Here is a 23380-nt window from a genome sequence, read left to right as displayed (position 1 = left end):
CCACTTTTATGCATCAACATTTTTTTTGTCATATCATTGATGAAAGATTGTTACAAATATTGTTAGTGTGGTGAATATTAAAAATCATAAGGTCCAATAATAATTTGTGTTACATGAATAAAATAACACAAATAAACATAAGGAATAAACGAGAGCATGTGACATAATTAGTATCACTTCATGTACATAAACTATGAATGGTCAGAAAAATACTTAAATGTATTTTTTTCAACCAATCACAACAAAAGTCATGACATATGGAGTGAGACTCGGAATAAACACAATCAACCCTTGTCTGTTGCTTCTAATCTGCTAACCCTCTCAAGCAGATTATTGATTGTAATATCAAATGCATCTTGAAATTTCTCCAACTCACCATTCTGATCTCTATATACTAATCCAGGTAATAGTTCATACACAATAAACCTCCTCATATTTTCCCTCTCTCTTGAAGAAATATTGCTTAGCCTTTCCACAACATTCACATTCATTTGTTTTACCTCTTTTTTGTCTATAAACACTGAGTACTTATCATGGTCCTTAGGTAAATGCCAAGGATATTGGTAATAAGCTGTGAAAGGATCAAAAAGTACTGGTATGCAACCTGATATAAGGGAATCAAAAACAGATTTTCTTGTAGGACTATCCCCTGGTGGCTGCATGCAGAACTCAGATTCCATAAAAACTTGTGTAATTGACTCAGGCTCATTACACTTTGCAGAACTACAATTCAAAAACTGGCACTTACCATTGTTATAACTTGAACTGCATTGGTCTATTAACATTGACCTTATGTTGTCCTTTGCTTCGGGCCGTGCAGCTCCAGCGAAACTCACGAGGTTCTTGCGATTCGATCGGATGATTTTTAGTTGCCATGAGACTATATCATTATCTGACTGTGGATGGAAGTAAGTTGGATGTGGAATTCCAATGTCATTTACATGCCATGGTTGTCTTTCAATCAAGAGCTTAATTGGATTTTGCATTTTATCAAGCTCTAATAATCTAGAACCCCATGGAGATTCATTACTCCTCCGAAAATCCCATGAAATTTTACCTAACACAAATACATGATCCTTGCCTTGATTATTTTTCCATGGCCTTTGTCTCTCAAGCCACTTCACTAAATCCAATGCCAAAGTGTCCTTAACATCATTTGACACATTCTTGAAATGCCATCTTAAGATATCTAAACCAGCATAGACTGGAACATAGAAAAGTTTTGCTTCATTTTCATTATATACCCTGCATGGATGCTTCAAAACTCTGGAATGAAATATGAGTTCAAGTGAGTACTGATGAGTTTGATACCATCCTTTACCAAGATTGGTTATTGGCTCTCCTAACCCTTCATTGCTGAAATATCTGCAGAAATCTTGCCACGGAACCATGTCGCGGCATTGGCCTAACAAATCCTTGTTAAACATGGATGGCATGTCATACACAAATATTCCTCTGCCATCACATGCTGCATAGTTTTTGTCTGATATCCACGACCGATGAACCTGCAAATGTTCCTCAACGACCTTAACCGCATTCGCAATCTCCTCATCTTTATCATTGTAATTAACATCTCTTCCACTAACTGTATAAGAGATATTTGAAGCTGGAAACTTTCCATGCCGAGTTGCATTACCCTCAATTTGAAGAGGAATAAAACTATCATTGGCTATGGAAGTTGGTATTTCGAATGATGGGTTAGTTCCTGCAGAAAGACAATAGAGGTTATTGAGTTTCCTAGAAGCAAAGCAAACATGAATGATGTTTCCAGTTATAATGGTGGAGAATGAAGACCAAATGTAGATAAGGATTAAAATGAAGAGTGTAATAGAAATTCGACTAAGAAAGTTGTATAAGAATGTAAAGCAAAAATAAGATTGTTTTGGTTCTATTTTTCTTGATGCTTTTGATCTTTTTCTGGATATGGACACAGCCATTTTCTGGTGGAGAACAATTTTAAGACCCTTTACTTATTATGGTTTATCCTATGGTACAAGCAAATTTAACATATTTTCCTCACCTAATGCTTATCATGCAGGCACGTAATGATTTTTCTTCAATAAATAATGTGCACGTCTTGATGTACATTGGAATAAATTACGAGTTCAAGTGGTACATGTTTGATTCCCCTTAAGCAAGGTCTCGGGTTCGAGTATTGTGGATAGAAAAAATACACGCTGAAAGAGTTAGCCCTACATACCTATGGATGTTCCCGGCTCGGATAGGATTGCCTCCGGCGTGAGAATAACGTGGGAAACCAAAAAAATTATGACATTGTTGTGCAACCGTGCCTAAAATGTTTGACAGAATGGCATCTTTTAGGCGTTGACATTTATAATGTAATTAACATTTATTCGTGTATTACCACAGCAACATAATCAAGGGACAATAAGAAATTAACTACTTAATTTATGAGTTTAAGACTAGTTTGGTGAACATGATATGAGAGATATGATAGGAAATTCAGTTTATTATAATGTAATTGAGAGTTTGGTGAGATATGATTATTATATTGGTGTATCTTACATCGGAACGAAGGAGTTCGATTAGAAATAAGTAGAATATGATAGTGGAATCTTCTCTGGTGCGCACCAAAAATTGGATAAGATAACAATTTATTATGCTTACATTATATCAGACTCTTTATCATATCATGACCACCACATCAATGTTATCATTATCAGACACGAATTAAATATCGAACAAAATAAGAGTTTATCCTACTCATATCATATCATGTTCTTATACCGTTTTTTATCCTATTGTGAACACCAAATAATTCCTTAATTTAAGACCTCTTACGATGAGCTTATTGTATTTAATTCATTGCTAGTTCTTTTAATTTGTTAGACTTATCTTAGTTAACTAGATTTATTGTATTTAACTAGATTGGACTAGTCAGTTAGTTAAATTAACCATAGTTATATTTGGTAGATGTACATAGCAAAAAAACATTATCCATGATTATTGAGTTGAAAGCATTAAAGCTGTTACATAATTTCTTCCAGTAAATTGTCTTTTTTATGATTTCTTGCTTTACAAGTCTCTTTGTTTTCAATCCCATTAGTTGGAGTTAACTACAGAACAACACTATAATATTATATCATAATTCATGTTTATTAACAATGTTATCTACATCTTTTTTTCAATCGTAAATGCATACTTAACCTGATGAGGTTTTCAATAGTGTTATTTGAATGAAATGTATGAGCACATTGGGTTGGTCATGTAAAAGATTCATGTTTTACAACTTAGCAAAGTTCTAGTTTATGATGAGACCAAAACATTAGAAGAAAAAAGAGAATCATAGTAGAGTGATTTGTAATTATACATCCCTCACTGTTTCAGTTTCAGCTTGGTAGAAAATAATACAAATTATTGTGTTACATGATTGAAATATAGTAAAGGAGAAAAATTAGTTTGAAACATGACTTACACTAAAGCAAAAGTTGAATTAAAACTGAGCAAGCATAAACTCTACAACATACTATCTGTTTTTGCAGGCAAGCGACGGAAGAAATTGATCGGCGCAGAAGGGAGCCTGTGGCGAAATCTCGGATGCCTCATGACATAGAACCCTACCAAACCTGCAAGTGCTTGAAAAGGAGTAACATAAAGAACCAATGCAGATACAAGACATAATGTAATGAAGAGTGCCGTGGCACGTGGGTCTCTCCAGCTTAACAGTGCTTGAATCCTTTCCCCTTGGCTCGCCAAATCACCAACCACCGTTTGGATTCTTCCAGCTACACTCCTTAACCGATCGTACCTCATTCTTACAATGTCCGGGTTTCGGCTAGTAGGGAATGTGTCAAACTCCTCATCTAACTCATCTGGCTGCACTGCATCTGCTTGTGATAGTCTTGTATTCATGTGAGGAGGATACCTTGCCCGGTACCTGAAGTTCCACACACCTATCAAAAACATGTAGAGAAAAACTGTAGGCAGAATTAGTTCAGGGAAGCAGACTAGCATAAGGAACAGCACATGAACCAGCACTGTCGTAATAGGATTCCTCCACATGCAGATATCACCAAACCACTTGCCAACTGCGAATACGCCTGAGAAGAGTGTCATCAACCGGAAGAAATTCGCCTTGCTTCGCCGCATGCTCCACAGGTGTGAGTCCACATCAGACATGTATTCCACCACTTCCTTGCGAAGTGGTGGCTCTGCTCGTCCTAGTCGTGCAGCCACTATGTTCACCGCTTGGTGGCGCAGCATGTCAACCTGCATGACTGAGAAGGGCCTAACGTAGTGCATTTTCGGCAGTAGTGGTTTTGAGTATAGGTATAGCATGTTTGCAAAAGAAGTGCATGAAAACCTTATTGCCAAGTGAAGCTCTCCCATCTTCTTAACCCCAGTTGGGTGAAGAACTAGCAATGGATAGGAGTGAGTGTAAATCCTTCCTGTTTCCAATGTCGAGATACGAATTCTGACCTTGCCGATTTTCAAGTCCTTTGAACCCTTTTCCCCTATATGGCTGTTGTCAAAGACACCTACTGTAATGACAGTGGCCTGATCAAAAACCTCCCAAGTGTATTGCTCATTGAATTTTGGAGACAGATTATCAACAATGGTCCTTGTTCTTATCCACTTATGACCATATTTTGCTACACAGTATGTATCAGATGCGCCTCTTCCTTCCCTTGTTTTCATAGGGTGAAGACCTACAGCTTTCAGCACTCCTAGTTCTAGAATCCCAATTGGTGGCCTCCAAAGCTGCTTTGCCGTGGGACGAAGATCACTGCTGTAATGTGTTGATTCATCAAGAACATGATATCCACCATCTAAACATAGATGAAGGTGAATTCTGCTAGAGAACTTTTCTTTCTTCAATTGATCAACATCAACAGCAACCGGCTTTTCCAGGTTAAACCATCTAGAATGAATCATTCTATCGTCAGCACGCCTCTCCACCGCATTGAGTGGTATGATGACCCTCCCAATGATCTCATCTTTACCAGAACCAATCCTATCTTCAACTGAAAGGACAAGATGATCTTCAAAAGGTTCAGCTGCAACAAACAAAAGGTCCTCATTCCAGAGAGGGCTAAGAGTTCTGGCTGGAACTGTCTTTGTTTTCAGCACTTGGTTTCCTATCTGCGCTTTCACATACACATCAGGAAAACGATTTTTCTCCGTAGGAACCAAATCTTGTGCCTCTACGATGTTAACACGCACATACCACAACCTTGGTGCATGATAGACCTTCGAACGAATCACTGTGGTTGCAGCAGGTGTGCTGTCAACAGGTGTAGCTGCATCTGAATGCCATGCATCTGAAAAAGCCTCATCTGCTTGTGTACCTATCCATACAGCAAGCATCAGCTCGCCTTTTATCTTCTCCCCTTTTTTATCCTCGAGCCGGTACCACTCTGGTGCCAAAGGACTATCTGGTGGTACTCTCAAAGGAACTTCATTGATATCAAACCTCACAAGGCCTACAAAATCATCTTTGACAAGATCCTTGTCCTTGATCCTAACTTCTAGTATAGATGCTTGCATCCTCTCCTTTGAAAATGCAAACACTTGATTCCACTCCGGATGCTGGTTCTTATCAAAGTGTCGAGTAATACCTTTGTAGTTTCCGATCCTCACCACAACAAATGGATCAAGACTCCCAGTAAGATCCATAGCAGGAAGTTCACGAGCCTTAACAACCCTGACATACAGAAAATACATCCTTTCCACAAGGTCATATGTACTTGAGGTCTTGTCTTTATGAATAATACGACCTCCTACAACTCTTCCACCACCGAGAAATGGACTTGTTTCTTTAAGTGCATAATCAACTGGTTGCGCTGATGAAACAGAATGCATGTGTACTAGCTTCATAGGTTGTGGTCCACCGGATACCATTTCATCAGCTTCGTACTTTGTTACATAATGGGTATCTCCAAATCCATTGGAATGGTGTTGGTGATGCTGATGGTTTGGGTTAGGGAGATGATGAAACGTGTGCCTTGCCGACTCAACCTTTCCATTAGACAAAGGGTTGGCCATTGTGTTTCCAGCTGCATTAACTTGTGTGTCGGCTAAGCTAGGATTATTTGTGTGCATGGACTCAACAGCAGGAGTTGGAATTGAAGATTTTATGGTTGAGTCATTAGTAATGTAAACTTTAAGGCCAATCTCTCCTCTAACACGAGAGAAAATTCGACGCTTTTCCAATGGATAGTGCAGGACAACAGCATCAGCGTAAGCGACAAAAGAAGTCCCCGTGAGGCTAACCTTGCCAAGAAATGAACTGGAGTTAGTAGCTCTGGTATGGCAATGGACATAAGCATCAAGAGTGAGATGGTTAAGATTAGAAGGATCAGATATATTGAAGTAGAAGCTCTCATTCCAAACAGGGTTGAGGTCTCTTTCTTTAATAGTGGTACGGTACTTCTGGCCATCAAAGTAAAGTTCCACAAAGGAACTTGATGAACCCTCTCCATCTTTAGGTAGTAGATTGTGAGCACTAACCACATCTACCCCTAACTTGAACTTGTTCATCATCAAATACACAAATATGATGGAAAGAAAGCAAAATAGAGTCAATAGTTTCTTGTACACAAAGAGGGCTAGTGTGCAAAACTAGCTCATGAAATGATTTATTTACACGCATACAAAGATTGAGCATGTGAGTGCCACACTTTTTTCAGCTACAAGTTAGTGATCCATTAAACACGGCACACACACACACACTGAATGAACTCATCCCAACACCATTTAAAAATTGAAGCTAATTAAACAACAACAACAACAACAACATGCACCAAGGAAAATAATAATTAATACTGAAAAAGAGGAAACATATTATAGTGACAAAATAAGAGTTTCAAAAGACAAAACTATATTTCTCAGTTTTCCCGACACATAGACACAGTTTTTGTTGAAGTAAGCAAAGTAATAATCATAAAATAAAATAAAACATGAACATGAATGTGATTAACCTCAAGTTTTAAACTTTAGCTTATACTAGTGATAGTGAATGGTACTTAGGTACATACATGTGGTATTATCAATAATATCATGCTTCTCAAATACTTATTCAGCATATTATCTACCCTTTTGTATTACTTTTTTTTTAGAGTCAATAATTGTTAATGGTGGATGATTTACTGACAGTGTAAAAAATACATACACTGTCAGTGTATATATATTAAATCCAAAAGAAATAATATATCTAGTTTTCTAAAATAAAACTGTTTCATTCATAGTGAAGGTAATGATTGGCAAAATTGTATTTTACATCTATTGAATTCTTAATTTATTTTTCATCGCTTAATAATATGATTAAAGTTAATAAAAACTTCCACAGTTTCATATGTGTATCCATTAAAGGTCCATTACTATTGTCTTTTAAATGAATATACTTTTCAATTTTAGTATATTTGACTCTAGTATATATTAAAGATGATTTCAATATGTCCTATCCTATTTCTTGTCACTCCTGGCCCAGAAACTTTATGGTGCTGGTCAATAAAAAAATATATGGCCTGGAATATTAATTAATTCCTATATAAATATGGTAATAAATAATACACATTGTGTTAATAATTTATATTGCTAATAATTATTGAGATTTAATCAATTCAATTTCTCATTGTGATTTTTCCAGTAATTATCTTCCCACTTCTCAATTCGTCTAATTACATTGAGTTTGTTGCCATAAAATATTCTTAGCGAGTTGGGCTCAAATGGTGGAGGCAAAGAGCATGGTGCTTTTATTGAAGGCTCACTAACAAATGATTCAGTCATAAATTTCTTCTCTAACCCACTTCTTTTGCAAGCCATGGCTTCAGAGCATAGTTCCACAGCTCCTTCAGGCACTATAGGCTCAAATTTGAGAAGCTTGGAATATTCATTTAGCAAATGGAACATGTAATCATATACATAATCCATTTTTAGATCTTCTTGAATAAATTTGCTGGCTGCTCTACCAATTTCTTGTGCCTGTCAATTTCATGGGCATTTGGAATTCAATATGCTTCTTGAATAAATTCAGTATTTACTCTATTTTATATATATATATATAGGAGGAAGATGATTACACCCTACAAACAAATAGAATCATAAGAAGTAGAAGAAACCGCCATATTTGAAAGATGTACTACGTACCTGTATGTGCATTGGTCTGCCACATTTGAATTGTTGAATCCTTGTTTACTCTCTTGAATCCAATCCTGCATGTTTACTTACAAATGTTAACTAGTGGAGGAAATAAATATCATTCAGGGACTGTTTGTGATTTGGTTTTTGGAGGGCAGGGGAGGGAATGAGAAAGCTTGAAAGTCATAAAATACACTTGTAAGATGTTTTCAAGACTTCTATTTCCCTTCATTCCCTTCGAAAACTAAACTCGCAAACAGATCGTTAAGGATTGTGATTATTGAAAATAGAATGGTGATTAGTGTATATATACCTGCACGAATAAACGAGCATTCCAATCATGTTCATTAGAAACATTACATTTGAGAAGATCTTGCCTGGTTACAGCAACAGAAGGATTTCCTTTCCAATAGGCAAATGGTTCTCTATCATTCCAATTTATCCTTTTATTACTCTCTTTAATATCCTTCAGCACATGTTCCCAAGGCCTTATATTAATCTCAGCCCTAAAGTCACAATTCTCTTAATCATTAATTCAATGAATAGAACAAATTCTAAACAATATGTTACTTCCTATCTATTGTGAGAGAAAGCAGTTGAACAATGCCAAATTTGATATTATTATTTTTTATTCATAATTATTCTTAAAACTTTATTTATTGGTGATATGGGCCTTAAATAAGTAATATGGTAATAAGGAAATTATTATCATCAACCTCAAAACAATAATAATAGACTCATTGTCGGAATAATGCATGTTAGCCAACAATGATGATCAGATAAAATCACTGTTAAAATATAAATTGATTGAGAATAAGAAAATAAATAATCTTTAGAATTAAAAGGGACAATATATTGATATATATATACACATATATTTAAAATTAAATTAGACAATAATGATATGATTATCAAAATTAAAAAAAGCACGAGTAAAAAGTTTTAATTATTAATATTTTAAAATTACTTTTATACAACTACTAATATTAGAGTAATTTAGAAGAAAAAATAGTTCGATAAAAATAAAAGGTTTAACGGGTTTTTATGAAATAACCTCAACTTAAACATCATACTAATACAAAATTATTCGATGATTAATAGAAAATGTACTAGTGGGGTAGCCCGGTAGGTCATGTCAACTAACACTTCTTAATCAATCGCACTCTTTTAACTTCATTCTAAAATAACTATTATTTTGAGAATTAAGTCATGTTTTAGTTTTACTATCGTTTCAAAACAATGTTACTAAATTTTTATCACTTCATTAAATTACACCCTTGAAAAATATAAAATCGAATCAAAAGATTCGACCTTTTTAAAACAACACTTATTTAGTTATTAGCATGCACAACCACAATATCTTAAAGCAAATATAAAAACAAAAATCAAAAGTAATGTCATTGTAGGGATGAATTGCATGTCTATTTTCAAAATAGACAACAAATGGAAACATATTCCGTAACATGCAATGTGACACCGCTGCTTTCAAAGGAGAGGTGTCTTCGTCGCAAATTCTTTTGTGTCAAAACTAAATTCTTACAAGTGTGCTACTTTATTGCGATACAAGCCACCCTCGTTCAAGTGAGAGTACAACCCAAAAAACTAGTCGATTAGTTAGAAGAGTCTCATAACTTAAGTATCATATTAAATTTACTATTTTACTCAATGTGAAACTACATTACCATTGTCGCGCCATGCATAAACTTAATTATGAGCAATGAGTAACAACTTACTATTCAACTAAACCCATAAAAATATTGAAATGATGAGAATGAGAGTAACATACCAACCCCAAAAGGACCAATCAGGGAAAACAATATCACGAGTCCAACGATCAGCACAATAGCGAAACAAAGGTGGAGGACCAGTGATGTTGTTTGGGTCATCATGATGATCGTAATCACGTGCTAGGACCACTGGTTGATCATCACAATCAAACATCAATTCTAGATCTGGCACCATTCCTTTATACTTCCTTACAAGTTGCATTATGCCCCACATCGTGAAAATATCACGCGTCTGTATCGACTCCCTATACTTCTCCACATATATTTTCCCCTTCTTCACTATTAACCTAAAACCGAGTTTAAAAAAATTTACCTATCATCAGTAGAAAGTTTTTTACACTGTTAGCACATTATCGATCGTTAAAAGATTAAAACAAAACATTGAACCTGAAATGTGCGGTGTTCCTTGCTCTCTCTACCATGTCCCTGTTTATCCCAGTGGCTTTCCATGCGCGCAAATCCTCGTGGATCCACCGGAAGTATTCTGGGCATACATCATCGTTTATCTCAAACGTTGTTGAAGTTGTTGGGTCAAGGGTTGAGCATGTTTGGTTCCTAGTAGTGGTACAATTCAGTGTGTTTTGGAATAACCTTTTCCGATTATGGTTTGGAGAAATAGATGCCACGATGGTTTTGTTTCCAATGGATATGCGTTTACTATTAGTGGTGGTGGAAAGTGTAGCCTGAAACAAAAGGCAATTAATTATATATTACTATTCAACTCAATTTTAAGTTAAAGTCAGAACATTATAATAACATTATATATATATTTTATAGTGAACAACTGCTATGTATGCAGATTTCTATGCATTAAACACAGAATCATAATTAACTACAAACACATAATATATGATACTAAATCTGAATACAAGTAATAATTAAGTTACCCATAGGGAAGAAACGGTGGAAGCGCTGAAGAAGATAAGAAGGAGGAGGATAGAAGTATAAGCAGCAACATGAGCAGGACCCTTCTTCACAAGAGTACCTGATATAAACTGCGTCTTGGATCTTTGCTCTATGAATCTTTGCATGGATCCTAGCTGTTTATAATTATATCTATATCTATATTTGATGAAGGAAGTTGTTGAAATTAACTCGAACTATATGAGAAAGGTACTAAGGTAGTAGAGATAAAGGAGAGTTGAAGCTATAGCATTGAATTTTACAGGAAGAAAAAGGACCCTCTTGTGAATTGATAATTGAGAATGGTTGGAGTGACAAACAAGCTAGTCTTAATAATTGAAGAAAGCAATTACAATTATTGTTGTCGCGACCGATTTTCGACTGCATGATGCCACTATATTTTATAGTAAAAAATATAGAAAAAATATTAGCTCAATTATTGGACTATGTATCTTTGATATCCATACTTAGGATTTAATTACAGAATAGGAAAGCTATTAAGACCCTATTTGTTTTATGGTGAAAAATATAGAAAATAATTTTGTATCAAGACTTTGTATTTCTAATATTCAGATTCGGTAGTCGATTACAAACTGGGAAGGTACTAACAACATATACGTCAACTTTAAGTGATATCCCTCACTAAGTTATGCCTTAAAATTATTTAGTTATTTAATTTCACTAAATTTAGTTTTATCATTGTGTGTTATAACGTAAGGCTTTGCTCCTATATATATCCCTATTATTGATAGAGAATCAATGCTGTCTAGTTCTTAGGTTGAAAAGTAGTTGTTAATTGTGTGTTTTAATTAGTGGCAGAAGCCACATAATGCTTGATGTGGTTGATAATTTCTATTTTATTAGTAAAATAATGATTTAAATATTTATTTATTAGTCAGAATGATTTTATTATTAATTGTTATTAATTATTATTTAAAAATTGTATTTTTTGTTGATTTTAGTACACAAAAGTTTTGATTTGCTGTTGAAGGGTGCAACTATAAGGGAATGGCAGATGGTCAATGGTAACGCCTGCTGTGAAGACCAATCTACTCATTTTCTCTATACTTTTTTATGCTTTTTTTAGATTTGTATTTTTTATGCCTTTTTCTCCTTTTGTTTTCTTAATATGCACTATCTCCTATTTATAGAAGAATTAGGCATATACTTATAAAAACCCAAATATTTACCTTCAATATTTTGGAGGTAATCAAAGAAATATTCTCATCCATAGTCAATTCATATTTGTTTATTTTTTAAATTTCATGTTCTTTTAGTTTGAGAAATCAATTGTTTTAAGAAAAAATATTTGAATCCTTTTTGGATCGAACAAAAATAGATATTCATACTTGTATGAAATGTCTGTAAATCAAAACTAGGAAGAAGTCAAAATCCGCCAAGATAGAAGTTGTTTTCTAGCGTGCAAGAGGGGATTATGTTACCCATGTGGTGTTGTTACCTGAGGCGGATCTATGCGTTGAGACGTGGGGGCAAGTGCCCCACTACACGTCATTTTCATTCTTAATAATAAGTGAGTTATGATTATAAGTACCATGTTGTGCTAAATATTAATTGCACTAAACACTATTTTCAATTTTTTAGAAAAGGTTGATAATATTAGTTAAAAGTTTGCATGAGGTCATGATCATAATTCATGGAAAATGGGGTTTATCATCCCACACACATTTTTTAAGTTTAATTTATTTACCTCTATTTTATAATATCATTGTTTAGAAAAATCATTTAATCAATGTTAATGTGCACTAGTCTTTCATTTAATGGGGAAATTTTCACAGTTTGCTTTTCAAATAAGAAAATTTCTTAATTAAGATTTATATATTGTGGTTGTCATTTTGATGAAATTAAAAACTATTCTGTGAACCCTTGTATGGCAACTCAATTTTGATTTTTATATGACCATACAAGGATGATTTGATTAATCAATGGATAATTATAGCTTTTGTTAAAAGTGGGGAAACTGGGCCTAGCCATAAGGACAATAATTTGTAATTTTGCATTCATGTATAGAGATCATGAGAGATTATTAGGGTTTGTTTAGGAGTTGAATTTTGAAGGAAAAAAAAAAGGGAAAATAAGTTTTGAGAGTCATCTCACAAGTATATTTCATCACTCTCAAGTTTTCTCTTCCATTTCCCTCCAAAATCCAACCCCAAATAAACCCTTAAGGAATCTCGCAAGAGGTACTATTTGAATGAGGCGACCTTGAAGGAAATAAGGAGAGAATGTGTATAGAATGGAGAAAACTAAAAACTCTCTTCAAATATAGCTTAGATAGATTTTTTACATTTTGCTCTTGATTTTCTCTCATTTGTTCTTCACTTGGTTTACTAATGCACTAGTGTATGAGAATTTATAGGCATTCTATTTATCTTATGATACATGTAAATTAATGAATCTAAAAGCACAACTCTTAGAAATTGTAACTTGAATATAAAGATACACAACTAAAATAGCATGAGCTTACAAAATACATGAATACTAATTTATAAAGTATCCTTTTTGGACTCCAATTCATTTTAGGGAAAAAGTAGTTCAAAATCTAGTAGCTTGTGGTTACAATTCTCCATCTTAACTTCTTTATCATTCTTGGACAATTTCTACAATCAATGAAAGTGATTATTGTACCATTGCCTTCTAGAATTCTTCAAACAACTTCAGATTATTGCCGATATAGATAAATTCAATTGAGCTCATATTTTTACACCCAAGAAATATCATCTCAAATACTTGTTCTACTCATGCCATCATCCATTTCCAATAATCATAATTAATGAATTTGAGCATGCAAATGCACATATATCTTATGCAACAATTTCAGTCACATCATATCATGATTTTCCTTATCACATCATAATTTAATAACTCATAAGGTATTTACTGTACACGTCAAATAGAGATTGACCTGCAAATAAACTACATATATAGGATCAAAATCAGAATAATAAAATATCTTTTTATATCATAACGTAAGTTATATCCTCCAACCATTAAACTTATTTATGTATCCTATTTTTTTAATTTAATTTTTTTATAGAAAATAATTAAATAAAATATATGTTATGATTTTTTTATATATAGGGATGACAATTAAAATCGAACTCATGGATACCCATCCGAACCCAAGCCAAATTTAACGAGGAAAACCCTATATGTTTGAGTTCAAGTTTGGGTTTTACCCGAGTTTGACTTTCGTATTCGAATTTGGTATGGTAGTAAAAGTGTTGTTACTGCTATATAAAAATAAAGAAAAATAATACACATTGACATTTATATTCTTTTTATTTAAAATGATATTACACTTTTACTTTTAAAATACAAAAAAAGTCATTTGTCTCTCCATTATTTGAGAGGAGTCTCACTCATAGGGAATCGTCATTCCCATTAAAACACGTTTTTAGCATTAGATTATGCAGGTAGACAAAGCTCTAACGAGTTTATCAGGTAGTTAAGACTGCTTGATTATTTATTTAGATGAGTTAATTACTTTCTAGACTTTATATTAAATATCATTACCTAAGAAAGAAAAAGCTCAATTTGATATTCCTTTGGTGGTAGCTGAATATACACGTTGAAAGACATAGATAGGTTTATTAAAACTATAAAAAAATGTTGTTTTGATTTATTTAACAAAAGTGTTGTTGATGTCATTGCATCGAAGACAAGTCCATGCACATTGCATTAACATATTGGTGGCTTTTGATGACATGCACACACGTGATATATTCTTATTTATTATGTACACTTATCTTTTACAGTATAATTAATCATATCATGTCTCTTTTTGTTTTTTTGGATGAGGTGTATTTTCCGTTATCATAATCAAGGTTGTGATATTTAATTTGAAAAATGATGTGGCATGAATTCTAGATCATGGTTCGATTGATTCAATCGGGTAAATTTGTGATTAAAAACTATGACTCAATCGATTGTTTTTCCTTCTGGATCAAGTAGCTCAAAACCGTAACTACAACAATCAAGAACTAACCAAGCTTGGGTGATTCAGAAACTGCTGGAGGGAGTAAGCAGGACCAAATCATATCCATTCACGCTGTACGACCGACAATGATAGGACTCGAATAGAATTGGGTCTCATTTAATCTAGGGTTAGGTTCAAAAAAATGTCTCAATTAACATTTAGGGTTGGATAAAGACAAATCTAAATTTGTCCCAACTCGGCCTATGCTAACACAGATAAATGCTTCATATTTAAGAAACAATGGGAATTAATGTCATTATATCATAAATATTATTTATTTATGGCTCAAATAAAGTTGTCTCAAATTAAAAATACATGTTGTTACTTCAACAAAAAAAAACTAGAGACATATGTATATATAGGACGGAAGACACATCAAGTGGCACTAATTAAGAACATAGATTTCAGTTTTACACGACGATCATTAACTTGTGTACAATGTATATGGCACATAGAGTTAAGGAACAAAGTGAACCATCTCATATCATGATATACATAAATTAATAGACATACAAAAGACGAGTTCTACAGATAAACTAATGAGTTATGTGGATAAAATGAAAATAAGATAAAGTGGCCGAATCATATGAAGAACAAATGAGTGTAGATAGAATGTGTTATATAATTAATTGTGTTCTGAAAAAAGTTAACATATAGTATAATACTAGGGCTGCTGTTACATTAATCGACCCGCAGCCGTTTGTATTTTGTACCATTGGGTTTGCAGATTGTTACGGCCCAATAATACAATTACTCATTATGGTGGACCTTGGTTTGTGCTTCAATTTATATATTTGTTGGACTTCTTCGTATTCTTGTTTTGAAATTAGATCTAAACTTTAACCTTGAACACCAAATTCAAAACTCGAACTCGAATTATGTGTGATTGAAAATAATAATATCATTTTTAAATCTGTTGGGTTTCGAGTAACCTGAACCCGATTAGAACTTGCTCGAAATATATATATATATATATATATATATATATATATATATATATATATATATATATATATATATATATATATATATATATATTTCGAGCAAGTTCTAATCGGGTTCAGGTTACTCGAAACCCAACAGATTTAAAAATGATATTATTATTTTCAATCACACATAATTCGAGTTCGAGTTTTGAATTTGGTGTTCAAGGTTAAAGTTTAGATCTAATTTCAAAACAAGAATACGAAGAAGTCCAACAAATATATAAATTGAAGCACAAACCAAGGTCCACCATAATGAGTAATTGTATTATTGGGCCGTAACAATCTGCAAACCCAATGGTACAAAATACAAACGGCTGCGGGTCGATTAATGTAACAGCAGCCCTAGTATTATACTATATGTTAACTTTTTTCAGAACACAATTAATTATATAACACATTCTATCTACACTCATTTGTTCTTCATATGATTCGGCCACTTTATCTTATTTTCATTTTATCCACATAACTCATTAGTTTATCTGTAGAACTCGTCTTTTGTATGTCTATTAATTTATGTATATCATGATATGAGATGGTTCACTTTGTTCCTTAACTCTATGTGCCATATACATTGTACACAAGTTAATGATCGTCGTGTAAAACTGAAATCTATGTTCTTAATTAGTGCCACTTGATGTGTCTTCCGTCCTATATATACATATGTCTCTAGTTTTTTTTTGTTGAAGTAACAACATGTATTTTTAATTTGAGACAACTTTATTTGAGCCATAAATAAATAATATTTATGATATAATGACATTAATTCCCATTGTTTCTTAAATATGAAGCATTTATCTGTGTTAGCATAGGCCGAGTTGGGACAAATTTAGATTTGTCTTTATCCAACCCTAAATGTTAATTGAGACATTTTTTTGAACCTAACCCTAGATTAAATGAGACCCAATTCTATTCGAGTCCTATCATTGTCGGTCGTACAGCGTGAATGGATATGATTTGGTCCTGCTTACTCCCTCCAGCAGTTTCTGAATCACCCAAGCTTGGTTAGTTCTTGATTGTTGTAGTTACGGTTTTGAGCTACTTGATCCAGAAGGAAAAACAATCGATTGAGTCATAGTTTTTAATCACAAATTTACCCGATTGAATCAATCGAACCATGATCTAGAATTCATGCCACATCATTTTTCAAATTAAATATCACAACCTTGATTATGATAACGGAAAATACACCTCATCCAAAAAAACAAAAAGAGACATGATATGATTAATTATACTGTAAAAGATAAGTGTACATAATAAATAAGAATATATCACGTGTGTGCATGTCATCAAAAGCCACCAATATGTTAATGCAATGTGCATGGACTTGTCTTCGATGCAATGACATCAACAACACTTTTGTTAAATAAATCAAAACAACATTTTTTTATAGTTTTAATAAACCTATCTATGTCTTTCAACGTGTATATTCAGCTACCACCAAAGGAATATCAAATTGAGCTTTTTCTTTCTTAGGTAATGATATTTAATATAAAGTCTAGAAAGTAATTAACTCATCTAAATAAATAATCAAGCAGTCTTAACTACCTGATAAACTCGTTAGAGCTTTGTCTACCTGCATAATCTAATGCTAAAAACGTGTTTTAATGGGAATGACGATTCCCTATGAGTGAGACTCCTCTCAAATAATGGAGAGACAAATGACTTTTTTTGTATTTTAAAAGTAAAAGTGTAATATCATTTTAAATAAAAAGAATATAAATGTCAATGTGTATTATTTTTCTTTATTTTTATATAGCAGTAACAACACTTTTATTTTCATTAACGGAGAGGAGTCTCACTCATTCCCTCTACCTCTTAACATGCCAATACTAATTAATCTTTATTAAATTTAACAAACTTAAGTTAATACATTTGTACGTGTACCCCAGCTTACATGCTTTATGTTTGAGTTAAAATTGCTTAGTAAACCATAAATTATTCTTTTTAACTCTGAAAATTTAATCAAGATAATCCATATTTATATAATAGTAACCCATATATTATTCTTATGTTGAAGATTTTCTCAAGGTGTGAATCATGGTTAAGGCATCCAGAATGAGCGTTTGATGAAAGTCCAATGAATCTAGTCATCATTGTTCATTGTCTAGACACATTCTTATTTGCTTTTCCCATGTCCCTATGTCACTTCATATTCTCCCATGTTTTTAATGTACTTTTTTTTATAAAATAAAATGGTGAAAAGATAAATTTATAATGGAAAGGTAGGGTCGAGTACATGATTCAGCTTCATTAATAGATTATATCATTGATTTCTAGGCCTTTCTATGTGGATGTGAATACACTTTAAAATCAAAATGGATAAATAATAATTGATATAAATTAATATACAAAATTTAAAAAAGAATACAAATTTATAATATTAAGGAAAAAATCTTAAGATCAAGGACGCAATGAAGTTTGGAGATTCTAAAGCAACCACTGATAAGGATGAAAACTGATTCATTAATTACTTATCAACCCATAAAAATAGTAAAAGAAAAATGATATATTCTCCTACTAATTCTCCTATCCACAAAAAAGTGACATATGTCATAAGATGATACTTTATTTATTAATGATTGGTTTACAAATGACATATGTTACTTTTTAGTAGAAAAATATAACATTACCTACATATTATAAGGAGGCAGTGACATGGTTTTCAGTCAACAACTAATTGCGAGTGTTTACATAGAATTAAAATATGTTGAAAAAGTGCTTTGATTTGTAGAGTAAAAAGTGGCAAATTGTTGAACATATATAATATAAATAAGCTACCATGCCCAATTCCTTCATTAATTCTTCTCTCGTTCGAAACAATGACCAAGGTTTATCCACACAAACACACTTCATATTCTAATTGTATGGCTTATGAACGAGAAACATATACAATATGGATGAAATCACTTATCTTCCACTCTAATGGTTGCACTATCTATGACTCTAATGGTGACATCGTTTATCGTGTTGATAACTATGACAAAAAGGGTACAACACAAGTTAACCTTATGGATCTTCAAGGAAGAGTTCTCTGCACCATACACAAGGTATGTACTAGGCTACTATATATATATTTGCAATATTAATCATAGTTATGAAAATCGTATCGATCGGTTCAACCGGAAAATAATAACACTGCTAATCTTTACAACTATTTATCATTTTGCAGAGATTACTAGGGTTTGGAGGTTGGGATGTATACAAGTGTAAAAGCCATGAGAAAGCGTGGTTTCAAGTTAAAAGATGTTATAAAATGATGATGATGGGAAAATTAACGTGGCAGATTATGGTGGGGACCCAAAAGTACTGCATGGAGAGAATTGGTGGCAAAACAGCATTTAGGATAATCAATATAGATGGAGACGTAGTTGCCAAGGTAATAATTTATGTTTTTAAGATGGGAGCAAAATTGATGAATTAAAGAGCATATAAGTGGATAGATTCATAAACCTAATATCTTACGATTTTAAGTCAAGATATGATGTCAATCCCACTTCTATCCTTCTTTCATTTACCTTATCGAAAAATGTTGTAACCCATGAATGAATATCCTACGACAAACCCTTCGTATTATTAATATTGTTTTTTGATAATATATCACAATAAACACATAAAACTGGAAATATGCAGGGGAAGCAAAAGCACTCGTCCACAGGGATTGTACTAGGCAATGATGTTCTAACGTTGGAAGTGGAAGCAGATGTTGATCATTCTCTTATAATGGCTTTTGTCACGGTCTTTGGATTAATCTGCGGTAGAATGTAAATAATAAACAAAATAGGATCAGATTATCTTTTACTGTTTATATATTTTGGAAAAATGTTTGAGACAAAAGTATATCCGTGCACCTGTTATTATTCTTAAGGAAAATGTTTAAATTAAAATAGAGATATCAACCAATGTCTCTTTGCTTTTTATTTCTCAAGTGAGTGTATTTATAGAGGATATAAAAATAAACTGTCAAATATTATTTTTGTTTTGATGTATAAATAACAAGACTCTAATTTGGAATTATGAGATACTATCTATATAAATTTTGTGTGATAAAACTATTTTATAGTAATGAGATTATAACTTGTACATACATGATATATGTAAAGTTAACTAAATTTGTTAGTTTGTTTGACAAAACTATAAAACTAAATAGAATTTGTTAAATAACTAAAAAATCATGTAATATCATAGTGTAAAATTCGTATTTATTTAAAAGTAAAGGATAAAAGTGAAACAAATTATTGGAAGGAAATATAACTTATAAGAAGTTACTTAAACTAATTTAGCTTTCCAGGATTTAACTTTCAAAAACTATAATCTCCGTTTACTTGTATATTTAAAGATAAAAATGTGATTTTTTTTTCTATAAAGAAATCATATTATTTCCTTTGTTTTTTAGGTACTTCCTTTTAGTATAAAGGATCCTCACCCTTAAGCAGGCTTGCCTTAATTCATTGATCTCCATTAGAAGGAACTGAATGCTTTCAACTTAATTTTAGTCCAACATTTGAAGTAGAATCTTCAATTTGTACACATTTTCTAGATGATATATGTCTATAATAAGTATACTGGGATTTGTTCCCTAATTGATTTGGCTGTGATTCATAAATTGCAGCTGAGAGTCAAAAAAAAGCTTCTACCATTATTAAGAAACTCAGTATAAAGCTAATTCCATAAATTAATCCTCGGCTAGTAACAAGACCTTAGTTTCGTGGTGTAAGACAACACTAAATTTTCATATATACTAAAAATTAAGGATTCGTTTATTGAAAGTGAAATTTTCTGAAGGAGCAATCACACATCTAAAAAAGATTAATTCTTTATCTGTAAGGTGAATATCTAGCGCAAAAAAAAAACCTTCAACTGAACAAATAGTTATTTGTGTATGCACACTCCACATGTGGGACAAAGGTTCTCTATCCCAAAAAAATCATGTCTACATGTATCAAGTTAATCAAATTTTATAGATTAATGTACAAGTATTAACTCATGTTATTATAATTTTTATTTTTAATTAAATAAGATTTTCTGATTGGGGACACGTGAGACAGCAAAAGGTGCTGAAGTCAAGGTTGTACTTGTACCCCATGCAGTACATTCAAACTACCAATCAGACGAGATTAACAAAGATTTCTTCTCATCTATTTAATATTATCCGATAGTAAAGAAAATATATTATATTAATTAAAAAAATTAAAAGTTTATTATTATCATTGTTTTTATTTTATTATCATTGGATAAAACATAATATGAGAGATCTCAATTACACAAGAGACTCCATTGTGTTTTTAAACACCGAAGGATCTCTAACCACAATTTTAAGTGTTATAATTTGAGAATAAACCATTGCTTAATGTTGGTTCCATTCATCTAAAAAAACAATGACAATAGAAAAAGTGCATTACAAAGAGAGATTTACACATAAGAAAAAGAACATATCTAATATAAAAAGAAACAAATAAACAAAATGCTACTAATCATTTATGTTGTTTCTTGTTGATTCATTAATAATAATGACCTTATTATAGCAACAAATTAAGCAGAGAAAGTAGAAAAAACATGATCACCTACAATTATGATCGATGTGGGACTTTCCTTTGTTGTCTTTGTCCTTGTATTTATCTTCATTATTTTTGCATGTGCTATTAATCCTCTCATTCTTATTATTATTATTGTTATTGCAATCTGAATCTGAAACACTTTGGGTTACCTTTGTAGAAGTAGAAGCTACTGCATCTGCTGCTTCCTCTTTCTCTATTCTTCTCTTTATAATAAACTCTTCAGGAATAAACACATCCATTTCCATATCCATTATCTAGCCTTGGTGAACTATACTATAAACAAGGTTACTAATAAAAGGACCCAAAAATAGTGCATTGGGTTAAATTGGTAGCTATAATAGTTGCTTAAGAAAGGGTTATTCACCAAAGTGTTTAGGCCTTCTCATTTTTTTTGGGTATGCAATGCATTGTTATTTTTTTAGTGTATCACATAAATTGAGGTGCTTGCATATAAGAGCATAAGGATGTTGAGAATTAAGCAATTTAATTAAAACCGAACCAAATGGCAAATGGATAAAGTTTCCGATTCAGGTTTTATCGACTAGACCGTGTGGATAATATCTTCTATATAATCATAGTTAGAATATGATTTAATATATATATATTTATTGACAGTATAAATGTTTTTTATATTGTCAGTAGATCATCTACCATTGATTAGTTAACCATCATTGACTCTCAAAATAAATTAATACAAATCAATGGTGGATGATGCACTGACAGTGTAAAAAACTTCACTCTGTCAGTGCATAAATTTTAAACTCATTTAGAATATAGTACAAGTGAAAATGAGTATAATTGAATGAAAGTATATATGAAGATAGTGAAAATATATTCAATTAGATATCATACTTGACTCCTGTCATTGGTGCAGATTCGAATGATGTGAGGATATTGGAAGTTTTATCTTGATGGCATTGGGCACATTTTAGAATGTAAAATGGTCTTTGCAGCTATGTATATTGTACTTTAGGCTTATTTATGAAGATATGGCTAGATAGAAAAAATACTCGCCATGCCTGTTTAATTTATGCCCACAAAAGTCTGTAAAATTTAAGTGGGCATGAGTATATTTGCATTACACAAAATTACATGCACCAAACCTGCAGATATTGATAAATATTTTTAAAATATTATGATCATAGTGTAATTTTTTTTGTAAATAATGGGTTTCATCCTCCATTTACTTCCGATAATAAATTACCCTTTTTTTTACATAACTCGATTCTGTAGGGCACGAGTTTCCTTTTTCTTTTGTTCGTTATATATTTTAAAAAGAATTCTTCATTGATTTTTTTCCAATTTTTTCGTAGGTCGTTTATGGAATAAACGATTTTCCTTTTTTAAAAAAAAAATTGTTATCGTTTGTGTCATACAAAGGATTTCCTTTACTTTATTATCACTTTTAAAATTTTAAATGTGATTTAAGATTTGAGGAAGTGAGACATGAACGGCAATTTATGAATGCATCAAGTTATATGTATGGATTCAAATATTGTGTAATGAATGATGAAGTATTGCTTCCACCGTTTGAATGTCCACTCAATATTGCTTATAAGTCATACGAACGATTTTTGTAAATTAAAAAAAGGAAATTCGTAATAAACAATCAATTTACGAGAACAAAAATTGAGATGCAATAGTGTAGAAACATGTTTTCTTTTAAAAGAAAATATAAAACAAAAGGAAACTCATGCACTGCAGTAACAAGTTTTATAAAAAAATACATGGATGGAAACAAAAAGTCAAACTATCCCTAATGTTTCAAAAGGGATAAATAATGAGTCAAAATGCACAATGCTTGCTCCAATATTGGAAGGAAAGGATGGTAGTTGCAGAAGCAGTGTGCATTAAACTTGAAAATGAGCCAAATTTCAGGGTATAACTATTAACCTGTGAATTATATTGGATATGTGATATATGAAAGTAGCAATAGATCACAACATCCCATGAGGCTGAGTCATAAAAATATGAACTACAACCATAATGCATAAAACGTAAAACAAGAATATTTGTTATCAAGAGTAGGAAAAAACAATGATATCCACCACA

At 32.2% G+C, this 23380-nt stretch overlaps 4 protein-coding genes across 4 annotated transcripts; 1 reads left to right on the top strand and 3 right to left on the bottom strand.

Moving 5' to 3' along the window:
- On the bottom strand, positions 283-1992 carry LOC109332739 (probable xyloglucan galactosyltransferase GT20). Its single transcript, XM_019567747.1, has one exon. The coding sequence runs from the start codon at positions 1935-1937 to the stop codon at positions 285-287; it is 1653 nt and encodes a 550-aa protein (XP_019423292.1). The 5' UTR covers positions 1938-1992; the 3' UTR covers positions 283-284.
- Positions 3203-6963, bottom strand: LOC109332738 (FT-interacting protein 1-like). The gene has a single exon (XM_019567746.1). It carries the CDS (start codon positions 6502-6504, stop codon positions 3478-3480), a length of 3027 nt encoding a protein of 1008 aa, XP_019423291.1. The 5' UTR covers positions 6505-6963; the 3' UTR covers positions 3203-3477.
- On the bottom strand, positions 7582-11126 carry LOC109332743 (protein O-glucosyltransferase 1-like). The gene is made up of 6 exons (XM_019567754.1): positions 10775-11126; positions 10275-10570; positions 9887-10174; positions 8414-8606; positions 8110-8174; positions 7582-7944 (listed from the first exon to the last, which is right to left on the bottom strand). Exons 1-6 carry the CDS (start codon positions 10916-10918, stop codon positions 7896-7898), a joined length of 1035 nt encoding a protein of 344 aa, XP_019423299.1. The 5' UTR covers positions 10919-11126; the 3' UTR covers positions 7582-7895.
- On the top strand, positions 18578-19571 carry LOC109332748 (protein LURP-one-related 4-like). The gene is made up of 3 exons (XM_019567762.1): positions 18578-18820; positions 18943-19149; positions 19404-19571. The coding sequence occupies exons 1-3, from the start codon at positions 18593-18595 to the stop codon at positions 19536-19538; spliced, it is 570 nt and encodes a 189-aa protein (XP_019423307.1). The 5' UTR covers positions 18578-18592; the 3' UTR covers positions 19539-19571.

This window comes from Lupinus angustifolius, chromosome LG18 (assembly GCF_001865875.1).
Source record: "Lupinus angustifolius cultivar Tanjil chromosome LG18, LupAngTanjil_v1.0, whole genome shotgun sequence".
Lineage (NCBI taxonomy): Eukaryota > Viridiplantae > Streptophyta > Magnoliopsida > Fabales > Fabaceae > Lupinus > Lupinus angustifolius.
The sequence above is the reverse complement of the archived record's forward strand: the minus strand, read 5'-3'. Positions and strand labels throughout refer to the sequence as shown.